At 47.7% G+C, this 20,935-nt stretch overlaps 1 protein-coding gene across 1 annotated transcript in view; it reads left to right on the top strand.

Moving 5' to 3' along the window:
• The window catches only part of dnai3 (dynein axonemal intermediate chain 3), a 115,472-nt gene that overhangs the window by 90,095 nt on the left and 4,442 nt on the right, over positions 1–20,935 (top strand). The window contains exons 17-19 of the mRNA XM_078561804.1: positions 4,410–4,540; positions 17,797–18,001; positions 20,746–20,837. Of these exons, the coding sequence (XP_078417930.1) occupies positions 4,410–4,540; positions 17,797–18,001; positions 20,746–20,837 (428 nt within the window). The remainder of the gene's footprint in view (positions 1–4,409; positions 4,541–17,796; positions 18,002–20,745; positions 20,838–20,935) is intronic.

Genomic DNA, 20,935 nt, shown 5'->3' with positions numbered 1-20,935 from the left:
GTAACCCCAAATCTGCATCCCACCTACCCCCAATAACCCATCAACCTCTTGCTTACCAAGAATCTATCCACCTCTGCCTCAAAAATATTCAAAGACTCTGCTTCCACCAACTTTTCAGGAAGAGAGTTCCAAAGACCCATGACCCTCAGAGAAAAATTTTTGCCGCATCTCCGTTTTAAATGGGTGACCCCTTATTTTTAAACAGTGACCCCTAGTTCTAGATTCTCCCACAAGAGGCAACATCATCTCCACATTCTCCCCATCAAGACCCCTCAGGATCTTATATGTTTCAATCAAGCCCCCTCTTACTCTTCTAAACTCCAGTGGCTACAAGCCTAACCTGTCCAATCTTTTCTCATAAGACAACCCGTCCATTCGAGGTATTAGTCTGGTAAATCTTCTCTGAACTGCTTCCAATGCATTAACATCCTTCCTTAAATAAGGTGACCAATACTGTACACAGTACTCCAGATGTGGTCTCACTAGTGCTCTGTATAACTGAAGCATAACCTCCCTACTTTTGTATTCAATTCCACTCGCAATAAATGATACCATTCTATTAGCTTTCGTAATTACTTGCTGTACCTGCATACTAGCCTTTTGCGATTCATGCACTAAGACACCCAGATCCCTCTGCATCTCAGAGCTCTGCAATCTCTCACCATTTAGATAACATGCTTCTCTTTTATTCTTCCTGCCAAAATGGATAATTTTACATTTTCCCACAATTTACTCCATTTGCCAGATCTTTGCCCACTCGCTTAACTTATCTATATCTTTTTGTAGCCTCATTATGTCCTCTTCACAACTTTCTTTCCTACCTATCTTTGTGTCATCAGCAAATTTGGCAACCATCCCTTCAATCCCTTCATCCAAGTCATTTACATAAATTGTAAACAGTTGAGGTCCCAGCACTGATCCCTGTGGCACACCACTCGTTACATCTTGCCAACCTGAAAAAGACACATTTATGCCTAATCTCTGCTTCCTGGTAGCCAGCCAATCTTCTATCCATGCCAATACGTTACCCCCTATACCATGCTTCTTTAATAATATCTTCTAACAATTTCCCTATGACAGACATTAAGCTAACTGGCCCATAGTTTCCCACTTTCTGTCTCCCTCCCTTTTTGAATAATGGAGTTACATTTGCTATCTTCCAATCTAATGGGACCTTCCCCGAATCTAGGGAGTTTTGGAAAATTAAAACCAATGCATCAACTATCTCACTAGCCATTTCTTTTAAGACCCTAGGATGAAGTCCATCAGGACCCGGGCACTTATCAGCCCACAGCTCCAACAATTTACTCAGTACCACTTCTCTAATGATTGTAATTTTCCTGAGTTCTTCCCTCCCTTCCATTTCCTTATTTATAGCTGCTTCTGGGATGTTACTTGCATCATCTATAGTGAAGACTGATACAAAATACCTGTTCAATTCATCTGCCATTTCCTTGTTTTCCTTTATTAATTCCCCAGATGCACTTTCCTTAGGACCAATGCTCACTTTGTTAACTCATTTCTTTTTAAAATATTTATAGAAACTCTTACTTTCTGTTTTTATATTTCTGGCTAGCTTTCTTGTACTCTAATTTTTCCCTCGTTATTAATCTTTTAGTCATCTTTTGATGTTCCTTATATTCTGTCCAATCTTCTGGCCTTCCGACTATCTTTGCACAATTCTTTAAGCTTGATACTATCTTTAACCTTTCTAGTTAACCACGGATGGTGTGTCCGCCCCTTGGACTTTATCTTACTCGTTGGAATGTATCTATTCTGTGTATTCTGAAATATCCCCTTAAATGTTTGCCACTGCATCTCTGATGACCTATCCCTTAACCTAATTTGCCAATTCACTTTAGCCAGCTCTGCTTTACTGTTGATTTACTGTTAGATTTGTACACTCTGTCCCATCCTGTCACGGTCTGTTCTTCATTTCCAGAGATTATGACCTTTGAGATAAAAGCAAAATACTGCGGATGCTGAAAATCTGAAACAAAAACAGAAAATGCTTCAAAAACTCAGCAGGTCTGACAGCATCTGTCTAAGAGTCATACAGACTCGAAACATCAACTCTGTTTCTCTCTCCACAGATGCTGTCAGACCTGCTGAGTTTTTTTTAGCATTTTCTGATTATGATCTTTGAGGTCCTGCTTCTTAATTTGGTGCCAAGTTCCTCATACTGACTATGCAGAACCTTCTTCTTTGTCCTGCCTATGTCATTGGTACCAACATGGACCATGACAACTGAATGCTCCCCATCCCACTGCAAGTTCCTCTCCAGCCCTGAGCAGATGTCCTGAACCCTGGCATGGGGCAGGCAACGCAGCCGTTTGGACTCACGCTCTTTGCTACAGTGAACAGTGTCAATCCCTCTGACTATACTGTCCCCTACTGCCACTTCATTCCTTGTAACTCCCCCTGTTTGGATGGCCTCCTGTACCACGGTGCTATAGCCAATCAGCTCATCCACCCTGCAGCCCCCACTCACATCCAAACAAGCTGGAAAAAACTCAAACCTGTTGGACAATTGGAAGGGTTGAGGTTCCTGCACTCCTGCCCTTTGGGTCCCCTTACCTGCCTCACTTACAGTCACACCCTGCTGTCCCTGACCACTGACCAAATCAGAAGACTCTATCCTAAGGGGTGTAACTGCCTCCTGGAATAAAGTGTCCAGGTAACTTTCCCCCTCCCTGATATGCCGCAGTGTCTGCAGTTCGGCCTCCAGCTCAATAACTGGGAGCCAAAATTCCTTCAGCCACAAACATTTCATGCAGATGTGAAACAAAAACAGAAATAGCTGGAAAAACTCAGCAGGTCTGACAGCATCTGTGGAGAGGAAGACAGAGTTAACGTTTCGAGTCCGTATGACTCTTAATGCAGATGTGTTTGCCCTTGACCACACTCTGATCCACCGTCTATAATGCACAAGTCAGGAGTGTGATGGAATACTCCCCACTTGCCTGGATGAGTGCAGCTGCAACAACACTCAAGAAGCTCAACACCATCCAGGACAAAGCACCCCATCCACCACCTTCAATATCCACTCCCTCCACCACCAACGCACAGTAGCAGCATGTGTACCATCTACAAGATGCACTGTGGCAACTCACCAAGCCTCCTGAGACAGCACCTTCCAAACCGCTGACCTCAACCACCTAGAAGGACAAGGGCAGCAGCTATAAAAGCAGAAAATGCTGGAAAAACTCAGCAGGTCTGGCTGTACCTGTGGAGAGAGAAACAGAGTTAACGTTTTGAGACCATCTGAGTGTCCTTCAGAGCTGAAGAGAGGTAGAAATGTGATGGATTTTATATTATTTAGGAGAGGGGTTGGAGCTGGTGGAGCAACAGGTCAGGGATAGGTGGGAGTGAAGGAGAGATTTGACAAGGATGTCATTGACACAGGACAAAGGGAGTATTAATGGTAGTGTTAAAGACTGAAGAAGGTGCTGATAGTGGCATAAAGGTAAGATAGCAGAATGTGTTAATAGCAGAACAAGGGTCAGCACTCTGTGGACAAGTGACAGACTGGTCCCTGTGGCGAGAGTGGGGTGGGGTTGGGGAAAAAAACGGATTAAAAAAGACGTAAGTGTCCATGACATCCTTGTCAAATCTCTCCTTAGCTCCCACCTATCCCTGACCTGTTGCTCCACCAGCTCCAACCCCTCTCTTCAACAATATAAAATCCATCACATTTCTACCTCTCTTCAGCTCTGAAGGAGAGTCAGATGGACTTGAAATGTTAATTTTGTTTCTTTCTTCACAGGTGCTACCAGGCATACTGAGTTTTTTTTCCAGCATTTTCTGTTTTTATTTCAGATTTCCAGCATCTGCAGTATTTTACTTTCATATAAGGGCAGCAGACACATGGGAACACCACCTCCAAGCCACACACCATCCTGACTTGGAACTATATTGCCGTACCTTCTCCGTCGCTGGGTCAAATTCCTGGACCTCCATCTGTAACAGCACTGTGGGTGTACCTACACCACATGGATTGCAGCGGTTTAAGAAGGCCGCTCACCATCACCTTTTCAAGGGCAGTTAGGGATGGGCAATAAATGCTGGCCCAGCCAGCGACACCCACATCCTGTGCACAAATAAAAAGAAACAGAACTTGTTTGTATCTGCAATACTGATAGCCACATGTTGTTTAATAACAATTCTATCCAACCCTTTTAAGCCATTTGCCTGATAATTAAAAATGAACATCAGTTTTGTTAAATAGAATTAAGTTGATTGTGAAGGTTCTTCAATAATATTGAACTTACGGAATATTGGAACTAAAAAGCCCACGTTGCATTCGATACATTTTTCCTTTGATGAAAAGTTGAATTCTTAGCCTCATACTAGCCTTTTTTTCAAAAAAATTATGCATACTCATACTTTGGTGTATATTAATATTACAGTTCCAAAACCAACTCAGTGCTATGCAATCCATGACGGTCCTGTAAACACAGTGCAAAGGTCACCTTTCTTCAGGGATATCATTTTGACTGTAGGAGGATGGACATTTGCCATTTGGAAAGAAGGCGTCACTGTGAGTAGTCGCCCCACTTCGGTTTTTCTGCTCAATTATTGAATGCTGGTTTCCAGAATGCACTATCATCTCCCAACCTCCTGCTGTGCACTCCTGAAAGGTACAGTCCCACTGTCTTCCTCTTCCAGAGGTCTTCATGTGTGAGCAGAGACAGAGAGTATCACCAAATTCTTTGTTCATTGAGAGCCCAATTCATACTGCAAACACACACACACACGCTTGCACGTACGTGCACATGCACACAAACACACACACACACACACACACACACACACACACACATAGTTATATGGATAGATTGAAGAACTGGGGCTGTTTTCCTTGGAGAGGAGAAGGTTGAGAGGAGATTTGCTGGAGGCATTCGAAATCACGAGGGGTCTGGGCAGAGTAGATAGAGAGAAACTGTTCCCATAGGCTTAAGGGTCAAGAAACAGAGGGCACAGATTTAAGGTGGTTGGTAAAAGAACCAAAGGCAACACAAGGAAAAACATTTTTACACAGCGAGTCTTTAGGATCTGGAATGCACGGCCTGAGAGTGTGGTGGAGGCAGATTCAATCGTGGCTTTCAAAAGGGAATTGGATAATTATCTGAAAATAAATCAAATTCAGGGTGACAGGGAAAGGGCGGGGGAGTGGGAAAAGCTGAGTTGCTCTTGCAGAGAATGGACACTGACATGATGGGCCGAATGGCCTCCTTCCGTGCTTTGATTCCATTTTCCTGTGTTTTTATGAAACTTTTATTAAGATTTTTAAAACCTAATTGTATTTAAGTGATGTCAAAGGTTTTTTTTCACCAAAGTATGGAAGACTGGAAGAAATTCCACACCCTGTTGATTTATGAGAGATTTCAATCCTGGTCTTGTGATTTCCTCTCACCATTTGGTCTTGTTAGGGTTTTTCTCGCAGTGAAGAGCTGCTGAGGCTATCAGTTTCAAACACCGCTTCACAGAAATAGAATTAAAACCGGATTGAATTTCAGTGCTTGAGGTTCCGCACGGAGTTATAAAACCTTTCATTCATTGCTGGGGCCTGAGTCTGAACCAAACACAAACCCCATCAGATGAAAGTCTCCATTCTCTGCCCATCCGAAACCTGATATACGTGGAGTTCAGCCACCAGTTACTCTAAACTCTTGTGGGCACGGGATCAGGTTTAGCCACAGTTGGAAAGACCACAAGCAGGGTCGATGTGGTAAAGAGTGTTTTCATAGTGACGCTGTGCAGATATTGGGAAAATCGGCATCTCGGAACTAAATGAACAAGACCCAAAGTTCTTCACCGGCCTCATGAACCAATACTTGAGAGCACTCCTGTTTCCCCAGGGACATCCCAGGGACTTCAACACTTTCAAGATCACCTGCAGAGGTGCTGAACGCCTGAGCCTAACAGCGATTACCTCAAGTTGAGAAGATTATAGAGCAAAACAAAAACAGAATTACCTGGAAAAACTCAGCAGGTCTGGCAGCATCGGCGGAGAAGAAATCAGTTAACGTTTCGAGCCTTCATGGCCCTTCGGCAGAACTGAAGCATAGTTAGAAGAAAGGAGAAATATAAATTGGTTTAAGGTGGGGGGGGGGGGGGGGGGGGAGAAGAGACACATTGAGGGTGTGGTGATTGTGGAGATGAGCAGATAATCAAAAGATGTCACAGACAAAAGGGTCAAAGAGGTGTTGAAGGTGGTGGTATTTGTCTGAGAAAAGTGCTAATTAGGAATGGAAGACAGGATATTCAAAGTACAGCTCTAGTGGGGGTGGGGTGGAAAGACTAAAGGTTTTAGTTTTAGATTTAAAAATAATGGAAATAGGTGGGGAAAGAAGAATCTATATAAATTATTGAAAAAAAAAAGCGGGGGCGGGGGGGAAAGAAACGGGGTGAGGATGTGGGGAGGGGGAGTTTAAGATCTAAAGTTGTTGAATTCAATATTCAGCCCAGAGGGCTGTAAAGTGCCTAGTCGGAAGATGAGGTGCTGTTCCTCCAGTTTGCGTTGGGCTTCACTGGAACCATGCAGCAAGCCAAGGACAGACATGTGGGCAAGAGAACAGGGTGGAGTGTTAAAATGGCAAGCGACAGGGAGGTTTGGGTCTTTCTTGCGGACAGACCGCAGGTGTTCCGCAAAACGGTCGCCCAGTTTGCGTTTGGTCTCTCCAATGTAGAGGAGACCGCATTGGGAGCAACGAATGCAGTAGACTAAGTTAGGGGAAATGCAAGTGAAATGCTGCTTCACTTGAAAGGAGTGTTTGGGCCCTTGGACGGTGAGGAGAGAGGAAGTGAAGGGGCAGGTGTTGCATCTTCTGCGTGGGCATGGGGAGGTGCCATAAGTGGGGGTTGAGGAGTAGGGGGTGATGGAGGAGTGGACCAGGGTGTCCCGGAGGGAACGATCCCTACGAAATGCCGTCAGGGGGGGTGAAGGGAAGATGTGTTTGGTGGTGGCATCATGCTGGAGTTGGCGGAAATGGCGGAGGATGATCCTTTGAATGCGGAGGCTGGTGGGGTGATAAGTGAGGACAAGGGGGACCCTATCATGTTTCTGGGAAGAAGGAGAAGGCATGAGGGAGGATGCGCGGGATATGGGCCGGACACGGTTGAGGGCCCTGTCAACGACCGTGGATGGAAAACCTCGGTTAAGGAAGAAGGAGGACATGTCAGAGGAGCTGTTTTTGAAGGTAGCGTCATCAGAACAGATGCGACGGAGGCGAAGGAACTGAGAGAATGGGATGGAGTCTTTACAGGAAGCGGGGTGTGAGGAGCTGTAGTCGAGGTAGCTGTGGGAGTCGGTAGGCTTGTAATGGATATTGGTGGACAGTCTATCATCAGAAATTGAGACAGAGAGGTCAAGGAAGGGAAGAGAAGTGTCAGAGATGGACCATGTGAAGATGATGGAGGGGTGGAGATTGGAAGCAAAATTAATAAATTTTTCCAGGTCCGACGAAAGCATGAAGCAGCACCGAAGTAATCATCGATGTACCGGAGAAAGAGTTGTGGGAGGGGGCCGGAGTAGGACTGGAACAAGGAATGTTCCACATACCCCATAAAGAGACAGGCATAGCTGGGGCCCATGCGGGTACCCATAGCCACACCTTTTATTTGGAGGAAGTGAGAGGAGTTAAAGGAGAAATTGTTCAGTGTGAGAACAAGTTCAGCCAGACAGAGGAGAGTAGTGGTGGATGGGGATTGTTGGGGCCTCTGTTCAAGGAAGAAGCTAAGGGCCCTCAGACCATCCTGGTGGGGGATGGAGGTGTAGAGGGATTGGACATCCATGGTGAAGAGGAAGCGGTTGGGGCCAGGGAACTGGAAATTGTTGATGTGACATAAGGTGTCAGAGGAATCACGGATGTAGGTGGGAAGGGACTGGACAAGGGGAGAGAGAAGGGAGTCAAGATAACGAGAAATGAGTTCCGTGGGGCAGGAACAGGCTGACACGATCGGTCTGCCAGGACAGTTCTGTTTGTGGATTTTGGGTAGGAGGTAGAAGCGGGCCGTCCGAGGTTGGGCGACTATCAAGTTGGAAGCTGTGGGAGGAAGATCTCCAGAGGAGATGAGGTCAGTGACAGTCCTGGAAACAATGGCTTGATGTTCTGTGGTGGGGTCATGGTCCAGGGAGAGGTAGGAGGAAACGTCTGCGAGTTGACGCTCAGCCTTCGCGAGGTAGAGGTCAATGCGCCAGACAACAACAGTACCACCCTTGTCAGCGTGTTTGATGACAATGTTGGGGTTGGACCTGAGAGAAAGGAGTGCAGTGAGTTCAGAGAGAGACAGATTAGAATGGGTGAGAGGAGCAGAGAAATTGAGACGGCTAATGTCACGCCGACAGTTCTCAATGAAAAGATCAAGAGAAGGTAAGAATCCAGAGGGAGGGGTCCAAGTGGAGGGAGAATATTGGAGGTAGGTAAAAGGATCCGTTGAACGGGGAGAGGACTCCTGCCCAAAGAAGTGAGCACGGAGACGAAGACGGTGGAAGAAGAGTTCAGCATCATGCCGAGCCCGAAATTCATTGAGATGAGGGCGTAAGGGTATGAAACTAAGTCCTTTGCTGAGCACTGAACGTTCAGCATCGGAGAGGGGAAGGTCAGGGGGTATAGTGAATACGCGGCTGGGGCTGGGATTGGAAGATGGAGTGAGGACGGAGGGACAAGCAGGGGTGGAGGGTCCCAGATGGGTGTTGGAGTCGATGAGTTGTTGGAGCTTGCGTTCCTTAGCACTTGAGAGAAAGAGAAAAAGTTTCTTGTTGAGGCGACGGATGAGGCGAAGAATAAAATGAAACTGGGGGCACGCGCAGCTTTGAAAAAGGGTGCGGCGGTGCTGCTGGAGGGAGAGGTCGAGTGTGTTCATATGGCGGCGCATGGCATTGAGTGTGGATCTCAGAATGCGACGGGAACAGCAGTCCGAGAAACGTTTTATGTCCCGGAGATACCTGTAATCCTGGGTGGGTTCGAAACAAGAGGGATGGAATTTCAGTTGAAATCCACGTGGGGTGAGTCGGAGACGGAGACAGTCACTGAGAAAGGAGATATGGCTGTGAAAGCGGGTTTTAGTAAACACCTTGTCAAACACCAGGAGAGAAATGGAAAGCAATGAAGGTGAGCAGGGCAGAAGAGACAGTCGCTTTGAATATCCTGTCTTCCATTCTTAATTAGCACTTTTCTCAGACAAATGTCACCACCTTCGACACCTCTTTGACCCTTTTGTCTGTGACATCTTTTGATTATCTGCTCATCTCCACAATCACCACACCCTCAATGTGTCTCTCCCCCCACCACCACCCCCCCCACCCACCTTAAACCAACTTATATTTCTCCCTTCTTCTAACTATGCTTCAGTTCTGCCGAAGGGCCATGAAGGCTCGAAACGTTAACTGATTTCTTCTCCGCCGATGCTGCCAGACCTGCTGAGTTTTTCCAGGTAATTCTGTTTTTGTTTTGGATTTCCAGCATCCGCAGTAGCTTTTAGCTTTTTGTTTTTAAGATTATAGAGCAATCTAATTGAGGTATTTAAGGAATCAACAGGGTAGGTAGAGAGAAACCACCCAGAAGGAAAAAAGAGTAAAAACTGGGAAATAAGAATACTAGTCCAAACCGTTTATTCCGTCTGGATATTTCCTCTGGTCGGTGGGGAGAGGGGTAGGGGGGAGGTAGTCCAGAACAAAGGGGCAGAACATTAAAATTGGAGCCACGTTGTTCAGGGGTGATGTCAGGAAGCACGTCATCACACAAAGGGGTGGGAAAATATGGAACGCTCTCACCCCAAAAAAAGCGACTGAGGCTGGGAAGTCAATTGGAAATTTCAAAACCAAGATTGATAGATTTTTATGAACCAACAGTATTAAGCGTTGCGGAGCTAAGGCAGGTAAGTATAGTTAATATACAGATCAACCATCATCTATTGGAACGCTGGAACAGCATTGAGGGGCTGAATGGCATCTTCCTCTTCCAATGTAACAGATACTAAAGTCTGTGGGTCAAGCCAAAAAATTCAGTGGAAGAAAATATTTCCATTGTTCAAGATGTGCCTAAATACATGGGTGAGTGTACATTGCAAGTCTGGGCCACACAGACATAGAATGACTCCTGAGCAAGGTCAGTGTGTGTCCCCTGAGCAAGGTCAGTGAGTGAACGCTGAGCAAGGTCAGTGTGTGTCTCCTGAGCAAGGTCAGAATGTGTCCCCTGAGCAAGGTCAGTGTGTGTCTCCTGAGCAAGGTCAGTGTGTGTCCCCTGAGCAAGGTCAGTGTGTGTCCCCTGAGCAAGGTCAGTGTGTGTCCCCTGAGCAAGGTCAGTGTGTCTCTCCTGAGCAAGGTCAGTGTGTGTCCCCTGAGCAAGGTCAGAATGTGTCCCCTGAGCAAGGTCAGTGTGTGTCCCCTGAGTAAGGTCAGCGTGTGTCTCCTGAGCAAGGTCAGTGTGTGTCTCCTGAGCAAGGTCAGTGTGTGTCCCCTGAGCAAGGTCAGTATGTGTCTCCTGAGCAAGGTCAGTGTGTGTCCCCTGAGCAAGGTCAGTGTGTGTCGCCTGAGCAAGGTCAGTGTGTGTCCCCTGAGCAAGGTCAGTGTGTGTCCCCTGAGCAAGGTCAGAGTGTGTCCCCTGAGCAAGGTCAGTATGTGTCTCCTGAGCAAGGTCAGTGTGTGTCCCCTGAGCAAGGTCAGTGTGTGTCTCCTGAGCAAGGTCAGTGTGTGTCTCCTGAGCAAGGTCAGTGTGTGTCTCCTGAGCAAGGTCAGAGTGTGTCTCCTGAGCAAGGTCAGTGTGTGTCTCCTGAGCAAGGTCAGAGTGTGTCCCCTGAGCAAGGTCAGTATGTGTCTCCTGAGCAAGGTCAGAGTGTGTCCCCTGAGCAAGGTCAGTGTGTCTCTCCTGAGTAAGGTCAGTGTGTGTCCCCTGAGCAAGGTCAGTGTGTGTCCCCTGAGCAAGGTCAGTGTGTGTCCCCTGAGCAAGGTCAGTATGTGTCTCCTGAGCAAGGTCAGAATGTGTCCCCTGAGCAAGGTCAGTGTGTGTCCCCTGAGCAAGGTCAGTGTGTGTCTCCTGAGCAAGGTCAGTGTGTGTCTCCTGAGCAAGGTCAGAATGTGTCCCCTGAGCAAGGTCAGTGTGTGTCCCCTGAGCAAGGTCAGTGTGTGTCCCCTGAGCAAGGTCAGTGTGTGTCCCCTGAGCAAGGTCAGAATGTGTCCCCTGGGCAAGGTCAGTGTGTGTCTCCTGAGCAAGGTCAGTATGTGTCTCCTGAGCAAGGTCAGTGTGTGTCCCCTGGGCAAGGTCAGTGTGTGTCCCCTGAGCAAGGTCAGTGTGTGTCTCCTGAGCAAGGTTAGTGTGTGTCTCCTGAGCAAGGTCAGTGTGTGTCTCTTGAGCAAGGTCAGTGTGTGTCTCCTGAGCAAGGTCAGTATGTGTCTCCTGAGCAAGGTCAGTGTGTGTCCCCTGAGCAAGGTCAGTATGTGTCTTCTGAGCAAGGTCAGCGTGTGTCTCTTGAGCAAGGTCAGTGTGTGTCCCCTGAGCAAGGTCAGTGTGTGTCCCCTGAGCAAGGTTTGAGTGTGTCCCCTGAGCAAGTTCAGAATGTGTCCCCTGAGCAAGGTCAGTATGTGTCTCCTGAGTAAGGTCAGTGTGTGTCTCTTGAGCAAGGTCAGTGTGTGTCTCCTGAGCAAGGTCAGTATGTGTCTCCTGAGCAAGGTCAGTGTGTGTCCCCTGAGCAAGGTCAGTGTGTGTCTCCTGAGCAAGGTCAGTGTGTGTCTCTTGAGCAAGGTCAGAATGTGTCCCCTGAGCAAGGTTAGTGTGTGTCTCCTGAGCAAGGTCAGTGTGTGTCCCCTGAGCAAGGTTAGTGTGTGTCTCCTGAGCAAGGACAATGTGTGTCCCCTGAGCAAGGTCAGTGTGTGTCTCCTGAGCAAGGTCAGTGTGTGTCCCCTGAGCAAGGTCAGTGTGTGTCCCCTGGGCAAAGTCAGTGTGTGTCCCCCGAGCAAGGTCAGAGTGTGTCCCCTGAGCAAGGTCAGTGTGTGTCCCCTGAGCAAGGTCACAGCTTGACACTTGAACAAGTTCAGAGAATGGTTCCTGAGCAAGCTCAGAGAGTGACCCTGAGCAAGGTCAGAGAGTGACCCCTGGGCAAGGTCAGAGGCTGATCCCTGACCAAGGTCAGAGGTTGATCACTGAGCAAGGTCAGAGATTGACCTTTGAACAAAGTCAGTGACCCTGAGGAAGGTCAGTGAGTGATGCCGAGCAAGGTCAGAATGACCCCAAGCAAGGTTATAAAGTGACCCTGAGCAAGGTCAGAGATTGATCCCTGAGCATGGTCAGAGAGTGACTCTGAGCAAGGTCATAGAGTGACCCTGAGAAAGGTCAGAGAGTGACCCTGAGCAAGTTCAGAGAATGATCCCTGAGCAAGTTCAGAGAATGATCCCTGAGCAAGGTCAGAGTCTGACCCTGACCAAGGTCAGAGAGAGACACTCCGCAAGGTCAGAGAGTGGCCCGTGAACAATGTCAGAGAGTGACCCCGAGCAAGGTCAGAGGGTGACTCTGAGCAAGATCAGTGAGTGACCCTGAGCAAGGTGAGTGAGTGACACCAAAGTCAAGAGTGACCACTGAACAATGTTAGAGAGTGACTCCAAGCAAGGTCAGAGATTGACCCTAAGCAAGGTCAGAGAGTGACCCCTGAATAGGTTTAGAGAATGCTCCCTGGGCAAATCAGAGATTAATCCCTGACCAAGGTCAGAGAGTGACACTGAGCAAGGTCAGAGAGTGAACCTGAGCAAAATAAGAGAGTGACCCCTGAACAAGGTCAGTGAGTGACCGCTAAACAAGGTCAGTGAGTGACACCAAGCAAAGTCAGAGATTGACCCCTGAACAAGGTCAGAGAGTGACGCTTGAACAAGATCAGAGAGTGACCCTGAGCAAGGTCAGATATTGACACTGAGCAAGGTCAGAGAGTGACCCCTGAACAAGGTTAGAGAATGCCCCCTGGGCAAATCAGAGATTAATCCCTGACCAAGGTCAGAGAGTGACACTGAGCAAGGTCAGAGAGTGAACCTGAGCAAAATAAGAGAGTGACCCCTGAACAAGGTCAGTGAGTGACACCAAGCAAAGTCAGAGATTGACCCCTGAACAAGGTCAGAGAGTGACCCTGAGCAAGGTCATATATTGACCCTGAGCAAGGTCAGGTAGTGATCCCTGAGCAAGGTCAGACTGTGATCCGTGAGCAAGGTCAGTAAGTGACCTTGAGCAAGGTCAAAGATTGATCCCTGAATAAGGTTAGTGAGTGACTCCAAGCAAGGGCAGAGGGTAACCCTAATCAAAGTCAGTGAGTGACCCTGAGCAAAGGCAGAGAGTGACTCCGAGCAAGGTCAGAGAGTGACCCTGAGCAAGGTCAGAGAGTGAACCTGAGCAAAATAAGAGAGTGACCCCTGAACAAGGTCAGTGAGTGACCGCTAAACAAGGTCAGTGAGTGACACCAAGCAAAGTCAGAGATTGACCCCTGAACAAGGTCAGAGAGTGACGCTTGAACAAGATCAGAGAGTGACCCTGAGCAAGGTCAGATATTGACACTGAGCAAGGTCAGAGAGTGACCCCTGAACAAGGTTAGAGAATGCCCCCTGGGCAAATCAGAGATTAATCCCTGACCAAGGTCAGAGAGTGACACTGAGCAAGGTCAGAGAGTGAACCTGAGCAAAATAAGAGAGTGACCCCTGAACAAGGTCAGTGAGTGACACCAAGCAAAGTCAAAGATTGACCCCTGAACAAGGTCAGAGAGTGACCCTGAGCAAGGTCAGATATTGACCCTGAGCAAGGTCAGGTAGTGATCCCTGAGCAAGGTCAGACTGTGATCCGTGAGCAAGGTCAGTAAGTGACCTTGAGCATGGTCAAAGATTGATCCCTGAATAAGGTTAGTGAGTGACTCCAAGCAAGGGCAGAGGGTAACCCTAATCAAAGTCAGTGAGTGACCCTGAGCAAAGGCAGAGAGTGACTCCGAGCAAGGTCAGAGAGTGACCCTGAACAAGGTCAGAGAGTGACCCCTGAACAAGGTCAGAGAGTGACCCCTGAACAAGGTCAGAGAGTGACCCCTGGGCAATGTCAGAGAGTGACCCCTGAACACGGTCAGATATTGAACCCGAGCAAGGTCAGAGAGTGACCCTGAGCAAGGTCAGAAAGTGGCCCAGAGCAAGGTCAGAGATTAACCCACGAACAGGGTCAGAGAGCGAACCTGAGCAAGGTCAGAGAGTAATCCGTGAGCAAGGTCAGTAAGTGACCTTGAGCAAGGTCAGTAAGAGACCTTGAGCAAGGTCAAAGATTGACCCCTGAACAAGGTCAGTGAGTGACTCCAAGAAAGGGCAGAGGGTGACCCTAAGCAAAGTCAGAGAGTGACCCTGAGCAAAGTCAGAGAGTGACCCTGGGCAAGGTCAGAGAGTGACTCCAAGCCACGTCAGTAAGTGACCCTGAGCAAAGACAGAAAGTGACCCTGGGCAAGGTCAGAGAGTGACCCTGAGTGAGGTCAGATATTGACCCTGAGCAAGGTCAGACAGTGACCCTGAGCGAGGTCAGACTTTGACCCTGAGTGAGGTCAGAGAGTGGCCCAGAGCAAGGTCAGAGTTTAACCCATGAACAAGGTCAGAGAGCGACCCTGTGCAAGGTCATATATTGACCCCAAGCAAGGTCAGAGATTGACCCCGAGCAAGGTCAGAGATTAACTCATGAACAAGGTCAGAGAGTGACCCTGGGCAAGGTCAGTGAGCGACTCCAAGCAAGGTCAGTGAGTGACCCTGAGCAAAGTCAGAGTGACCCTGGGCAAGGTCAGAGAGTGACCCTGGGCAAGGTCAGAGAGTGACCCTGGGCAAGGTCAGAGAGTGACTCCAAGCAAGGTCAGAGAGTGACCCTGGGCAAGGTCAGTAAGTGACTCCAAGCGAGGTCAGAGAATGATCCTGAGCAAGGTCAGAGAGTGACGCTTGAACAAGGTCAGTGAGTGACCCTGAGCAAAGTCAGAGTGACCCTGGGCAAGGTCAGAGAGTGACTCCAAGCAAGGTCAGAGAGTGACCCTGGGCAAGGTCAGAGAGTGATCCCTGAGCAAGGTCAGAGAGTGACCCTGAGCAAGGTCAGTGAGTGACCCTGAGCAAAGTCAGAGAGTGACCCTGGGCAAGGTCAGTGAGTGACTCCAAGCGAGGTCAGAGAATGATCCTGAGCATGGTCAGATAGTGATCCCTGAGCAAGGTCAGAGAGTGACCCCTGAACAAGGTCAGAGAGAGACCCTGAGGGAGGTCAGTGAGAGACCTGAGAAATATCAGAGATTGAATCCTAAACAAGGTAACTGTGACCCCTGAGCAAGATCAGTGACTGATCCCGAGCAAGGTCATAAAGTGACCTCGAACAAGGTCAGAGAGTGGCCCGGAGCAAGGTCAGAGAGTGGCCCAGAGCAAGGTCAGAGAGTGGCCCAGAGCAAGGTCAGAGCGTGGCCCTGAGCAAGGTCAGAGCGTGGCCCTGAGCAAGGTCAGAGATTAACTCATGAACAAGGTCAGAGAGTGACCCTGGGCAAGGTCAGAGTGTGACTCCAAGCAAGGTCAGGGAGTGACCCTGGGCAAGGTCAGTGAGTGACTCCAAGCGAGGTCAGAGAATGATCCTGAGCAAGGTCAGAGAGTGACCCTGAGCAAGGTCAGAGAATGATCCTGAGCAAGGTTAGAGAATGATCCTGAGCATGGTCAGATAGTGATCCCTGAGCAAGGTCAGAGAGTGACCCTGAACAAGGTCAGACAGTGACCCCGAACAAGGTCAGAGAGTGACCCCTGAGCAAGGTCCGAAAGAGACCCTGAGGGAGGTCAGTGAGAGACCCTGAGAAATATCAGAGATTGAATCCTAAACAAGGTAACAGTGACCCCTGAGCAAGGTCAGTGACTGATCCCGAGCAAGGTCATAAAGTGACCTCGAACAAGGTTTGAGAGTGACCCCGAGCAAGGGGAGAGTGACCCTTGAACAAGGACAGGAATTGATCCTTGAGCAAGGTCAAAAAGTCACCCTGAGCAAGGTCAGAAAGTGACCCCGAGCAAGGTCAGTGAGTGACCCCGAGCAAGGTCATAAATTGACCTCAAACAAGGTCTGAGAGTGACCCCGAGCATGGGCAGAGTGACCCTTGAAAAAGGTCAGGAATTGATCCCTGAGCAAGGTCAGAGAGTGACCCCTGAACAAAGTCAGTGACCCTGGGCAAGGTCAGAAAGTCACCCTGAGCAAGGTCAGAAAGTGACCCACAGCAAGGTCAGAAAGTCACCCTGAGCAAGGTCAGTGAGTGACCCTGAGCAAAGTGAGAGAGTGACACCAAACAAAGTCAGAGAGCAGCCCTGAACAAGGTCAGAGAGTGACCCCTGGGCAAGGGCAGACATTGACCCCTGACTAAGGTCAGAGTGTGACCCCTGAACAATATCAGAGAGTGACCCCTGGACAAATCAGAGATTAATCCCTGACCAAGGTCAGAGAGTGACACTGAGCCAGGTCAGATAGTGATCCCTGAGCAAGGTCAGTAAGTGACCCCTGAATAAGGTCAGAGAGTGACCCCTGGGCAAATCAGAGATTAATCCCTGACCAAGGTCAGAGAGTGATCCCTGAGCAAGGTCAAAGATTGACCCCCGAACAAGGTCAGTGAGTGACTCCAAGCAAGGGCAGAGGGTAACCCTAATCAAGGTCAGTGAGTGACCCTGAGCAAAGTCAGAGAGTGACCCTGGGCAAGGTCAGAGAGTGACTCCAAGCAAGGTCAGAGCCTGAGCAAGGTCAGAGAGTGACCCCTGAACAAGGTCAGAGAGTGACTCCAAGCAAGGTCAGAGCCTGAGCAAGGTCAGTGAGTGTCCCTGAGCAAGGTCAGAGAGTGACCCCTGAACAAGGTCAGAGAGTGACTCCTGGGCAAGGTCAGAGATTGATCCCTGAACAAGGTCAGAGAGTGACCCCTGAACAAGGTCAGAGTGACCCCGAGCATGGTCAGTGAGTGACCCTGAACAAGGTCAGTGAGTGACCCTGAGCAAGGTGAGTGACACCAAACAAAGTCAGAGAGTGACCCTGAACAATGTCAGAGAGTGACCCCTGAACAAGATCAGAGAGTGACCCCTGGGCAAGGGCGGACATTGATCCCTGACTAAGGTCAGAGAGTGACCCCTGAACAATGTCAGAGAGTGACCCCTGGACAAATCAGAGATTAATCCCTGAGCGAGACAGTTCCAGCTTGTTTAGCCTTTATAATAGTTTTTATCTATGGTCATGCATCACCTGTAATGTAGTAAAACATCTCCAGGTACTTCACAGGGTTGTTATGGAACAAAAGTTGGCACAAGATAGGGCCAAGGCATCTGAAAGCACAGCCCCCAACATTTGGGACAAAGGAAATCAGGGACGAATTGGAAGAGCGCAGAGTTTTTTTTTGAGGGTTTCAGGAAGAGCTTACCGAAGTAGAGGGGGCAGGGGGTTTAAACACAAGGAAGAATATTTTATATTTAAGGTATAGATGGAGCCAAAGCCAACATAGGTCAGCGAGTGCAAGCGTTTTGGGGGAACAGGACTTGGTTAGGATACAGGCAGCAGAGATTCGGATACGCTCATGTTTACTAAGGGTGGGAAGTGGGATGCTAACCAGGAGACCATTGGAATGTTTGAGCCAAAGGTAACAAGAACGGTTGAAGATCTGAGCAGCCACTGAACCGTCCTCCATGCTTTTGTGAATAGCAAAGATAAAAAGGACAGGCTAAGCTGTAGGTAAACAGCCTGGGCCTAATCCTGAATGCACGTGATCGAGTTTATTGTGAATATAACCTTGTTTGTTTTTCTATTGTCACATGTTCAGCTTGGACCCCTCCTACATTCCGCCTGTGCAACAAAACGCTGTCAGACTGGTCACTGGTCCCTTAGCAGGCCAGGGGTCATTATCATCGGAAGAGAAGATGGGAACATTGATATTTGGGATTTACTTGAAAAAACACATGAGCCTTCACAGTCACAGAATATTTCTTCTCTTCCAATAAGTTGCATCAGACCCTGGATTGTCTCAAGTATGTATCGTTTTGGCAAGAAAGACACCAAACCAACCAAAGCTTGTGTCTGGATGTTATGTGAACAACAACAACTTATATTTACATAGCACCTTTAATGGAATAAAATATCCCAAGGCACTTTGCAAGAGTATTACAAAAACAAAATATGACACCGAGCCACATAAAATAGACTCCATCTGACCTTATGATGGAGGGAAGGTCATTGATGAAGCCTGAGCATGACTGCTCTTTCAAAAAGCCAGCATATGCTTGAGGGGGAGAATGGCCTCCTTCTCTGCTCTGAGTTTCTATGACCTGAGGAAAAACTTTCCTCACAAGTTGTTCTGTTCTACATATGAACATACAAAATAGGAGCTGTCAGCCATTCGGCCCCTCAAGCCTGCTCCACCAATCAATAAGATCATGGCTGATCTGTTTGTGTTTAGATTTCCACATTCCCATCTACCCCACCCCCCGATAACCTTTGATTCCCTTGCCTAACAAGAATTTGTCTACCTCTGCCTCCCCCTCTACCACCCCACTCCCCCAATGCCTTTGAAGCAGAGAGTTTCAAAGTTGCACAACCCTCTAAGAGAAAAAATTCTCCTCATCTCTGTCCTAAAAGGATGACCCATAATTTTATAACGGTGGCCCCTTAGTTCTGGACTTACCAAAAGAGGAAACACCCTTTCGACGTCCACCTTGTCAAGACCGTTCAGGATCTTATATACTTCAGTCAAGTCACCTCTCACTCTTCTAAACTCCAGTGGAAACAAGCCAAGTCTGTCCAACCTCTCCTCACAAGACAACCCATTCATTCCAGGTATCAATCTAGTAAACCTCCTCAGAACCGCCTCCAATGCATTTCAATCCTTCCTTAAATAAGGAGGCCAAAACTGCACACAGTATTCGCGATGTGGTTGCACCAATGCCCTGTTTAAGTGAAACATAACATCTTCACTTTACGTTCAGTTCCTCTTGTAATAAAGGATCACATCCATTAGCCTTTTTAATTACTTGCTGTACCTGCATACTAACCTTTTGTGACTCATGCACTCGAACACCTAGATCCCTCTGCACCTCAGAATTCTGCAGTTGTTCTCCATTTAAGTAATACTCTGCTTTTTTATTCTTCCTGCCAAAATGAACAACTTCACATTTTCCCACGTTAAGCTCCATCTGCCAGATTTTTGCCCACTCACTCAACCTATCTATATCCATCTGCAACCTCCTCATGTCCTCTTCACAGTATACTTTCCTACCTAACTTTGTGTCATCTGCAAATTTAGCTACCATGCCTTCACTCCCCTCATCTAAGTCATTGATGTAAATTGTAAAAAGTTGAGGCCCCAGCACAGGCCCCTGTGGGACTCCACTCTTCATAATCCTGCCAATCAGAAAAAGACCCATTTATGCATACTCTCTGCTTTCTGCCAGCCAGCCAATCCAGGCTAATATTTCACTCCCTACACCATGATCTTTTATTTTCCGCAGTAACCTTTGATGAGGCACCTTATCAAATGCCTTCTTGAAATCCAAGTACAGCACGTCTATGGACTCCCTTTTATCCACAGCACGTTACTCCTTCCAAAAAAAATCCAATAAATCGGTTAAACATTATTTCCCTTTCACAAAACCATCTTGACTCTTCCCGATTACCTTGAGTTTTTCTAAATGCCCAGCTATAACCTCCTTAATGATCGATTCTAACACCGCCCCTCGACAGACGTTCTGGAATGTGCTGCCTGAAAGGGTGCTGGGAGCAGATTCAATAGGAGCTTTCAAACAGGAATTGGATAAACACGTGAAGGAGGAAAAGAAATCACAGAGCTATGGGGAAATGGCTCAGAAAACCCTCCAGAAACTTGAGGTCATCAAAATCTCTGCTGTCCATATTGTAAATCGCAGAAGGTCCAGCTTTCCCTTCACTCTCTGTGCTCACTGACCTATATTGGCTCCCAGTTAAGCAATGTCTCAGTCTTAAAATTCTCACAATTGTTTTCAAATCCCTCCACGGCCTCGCTTCTCCCCATCTCTGTAACCTCCTCTAGCCCCACAACCGTCCAAGATCTCTGGATGTCTCTAATTGTGGCCTCTTGCACATCCCTGATTGTAATCACTCCACCCTTACTGCCATGATTTCAGCTGCTTGGGCCCGGAGCTATGGAATTCCCTCCCTAAACCTCTCCACCTCTCTCTCCTCCTTTTAGACACTCCTTAAAGCCTACCTCATTGACCAAGCTCTTGGTCATCTGCCCGGACATCTCTTTTTGTAGCTCAATATGATATTTTATCTAATAACACCCCTGTGGTGTGCCTTGTAACGTTTTACTCCTTCAAAAGTGTGAAATACAAATACAAATTGTTATTGGGGTTCAAAGAGCGGGCTATTGGTACTAAATGGAAAGCTCTTTTAGAGAACTGGCACCAACACGATGGTACGAATGGCCTCCCTCTGTGCTGTATCATTCCATGATACATGGATGATTAATTGAGGGCACCGGGTTGATAATTTGCTTATAGCCACAGACTGAGAGCCACATATCCAGAGGGCATTGCGATTTTAGAAAAGTGTTGTCCCTGTAATCTGATCGCTGATGCACGTGGTTTTCAACAAGAACTAGAACTGAAGCCTACACAAAACTCAATGCTTTGATTTATAAGCCAGTGAAATATAATATAAATATATTTTAATGTATTCAGCTGTAGTAAACAGTTGGAATATTTGCATTGTCCCCAACCTAATCTCCGTTTTTCATCAGCAAGACAACATTTACTGGCTGTATCTGATGACTTTGGTACACTGCACATACTGGAGGTGCCCTGGGCTTTGCGACATCCATTAACTCAGGAGGTGAGTGAAGGGATATTACTGTGGCACTTTCAGATTTTAATTTTAAAAAAATACAAGTTCTTGCAAGTAATCTGTCTGTCCCCTGAAGCATTTCAATT

The sequence above is a fragment of the Cetorhinus maximus genome, chromosome 17 (assembly GCF_964194155.1).
Source record: "Cetorhinus maximus chromosome 17, sCetMax3.hap1.1, whole genome shotgun sequence".
Classification (NCBI taxonomy): Eukaryota; Metazoa; Chordata; class Chondrichthyes; order Lamniformes; family Cetorhinidae; genus Cetorhinus; species Cetorhinus maximus.
This window is presented reverse-complemented; position numbering and strand designations above follow the sequence as displayed.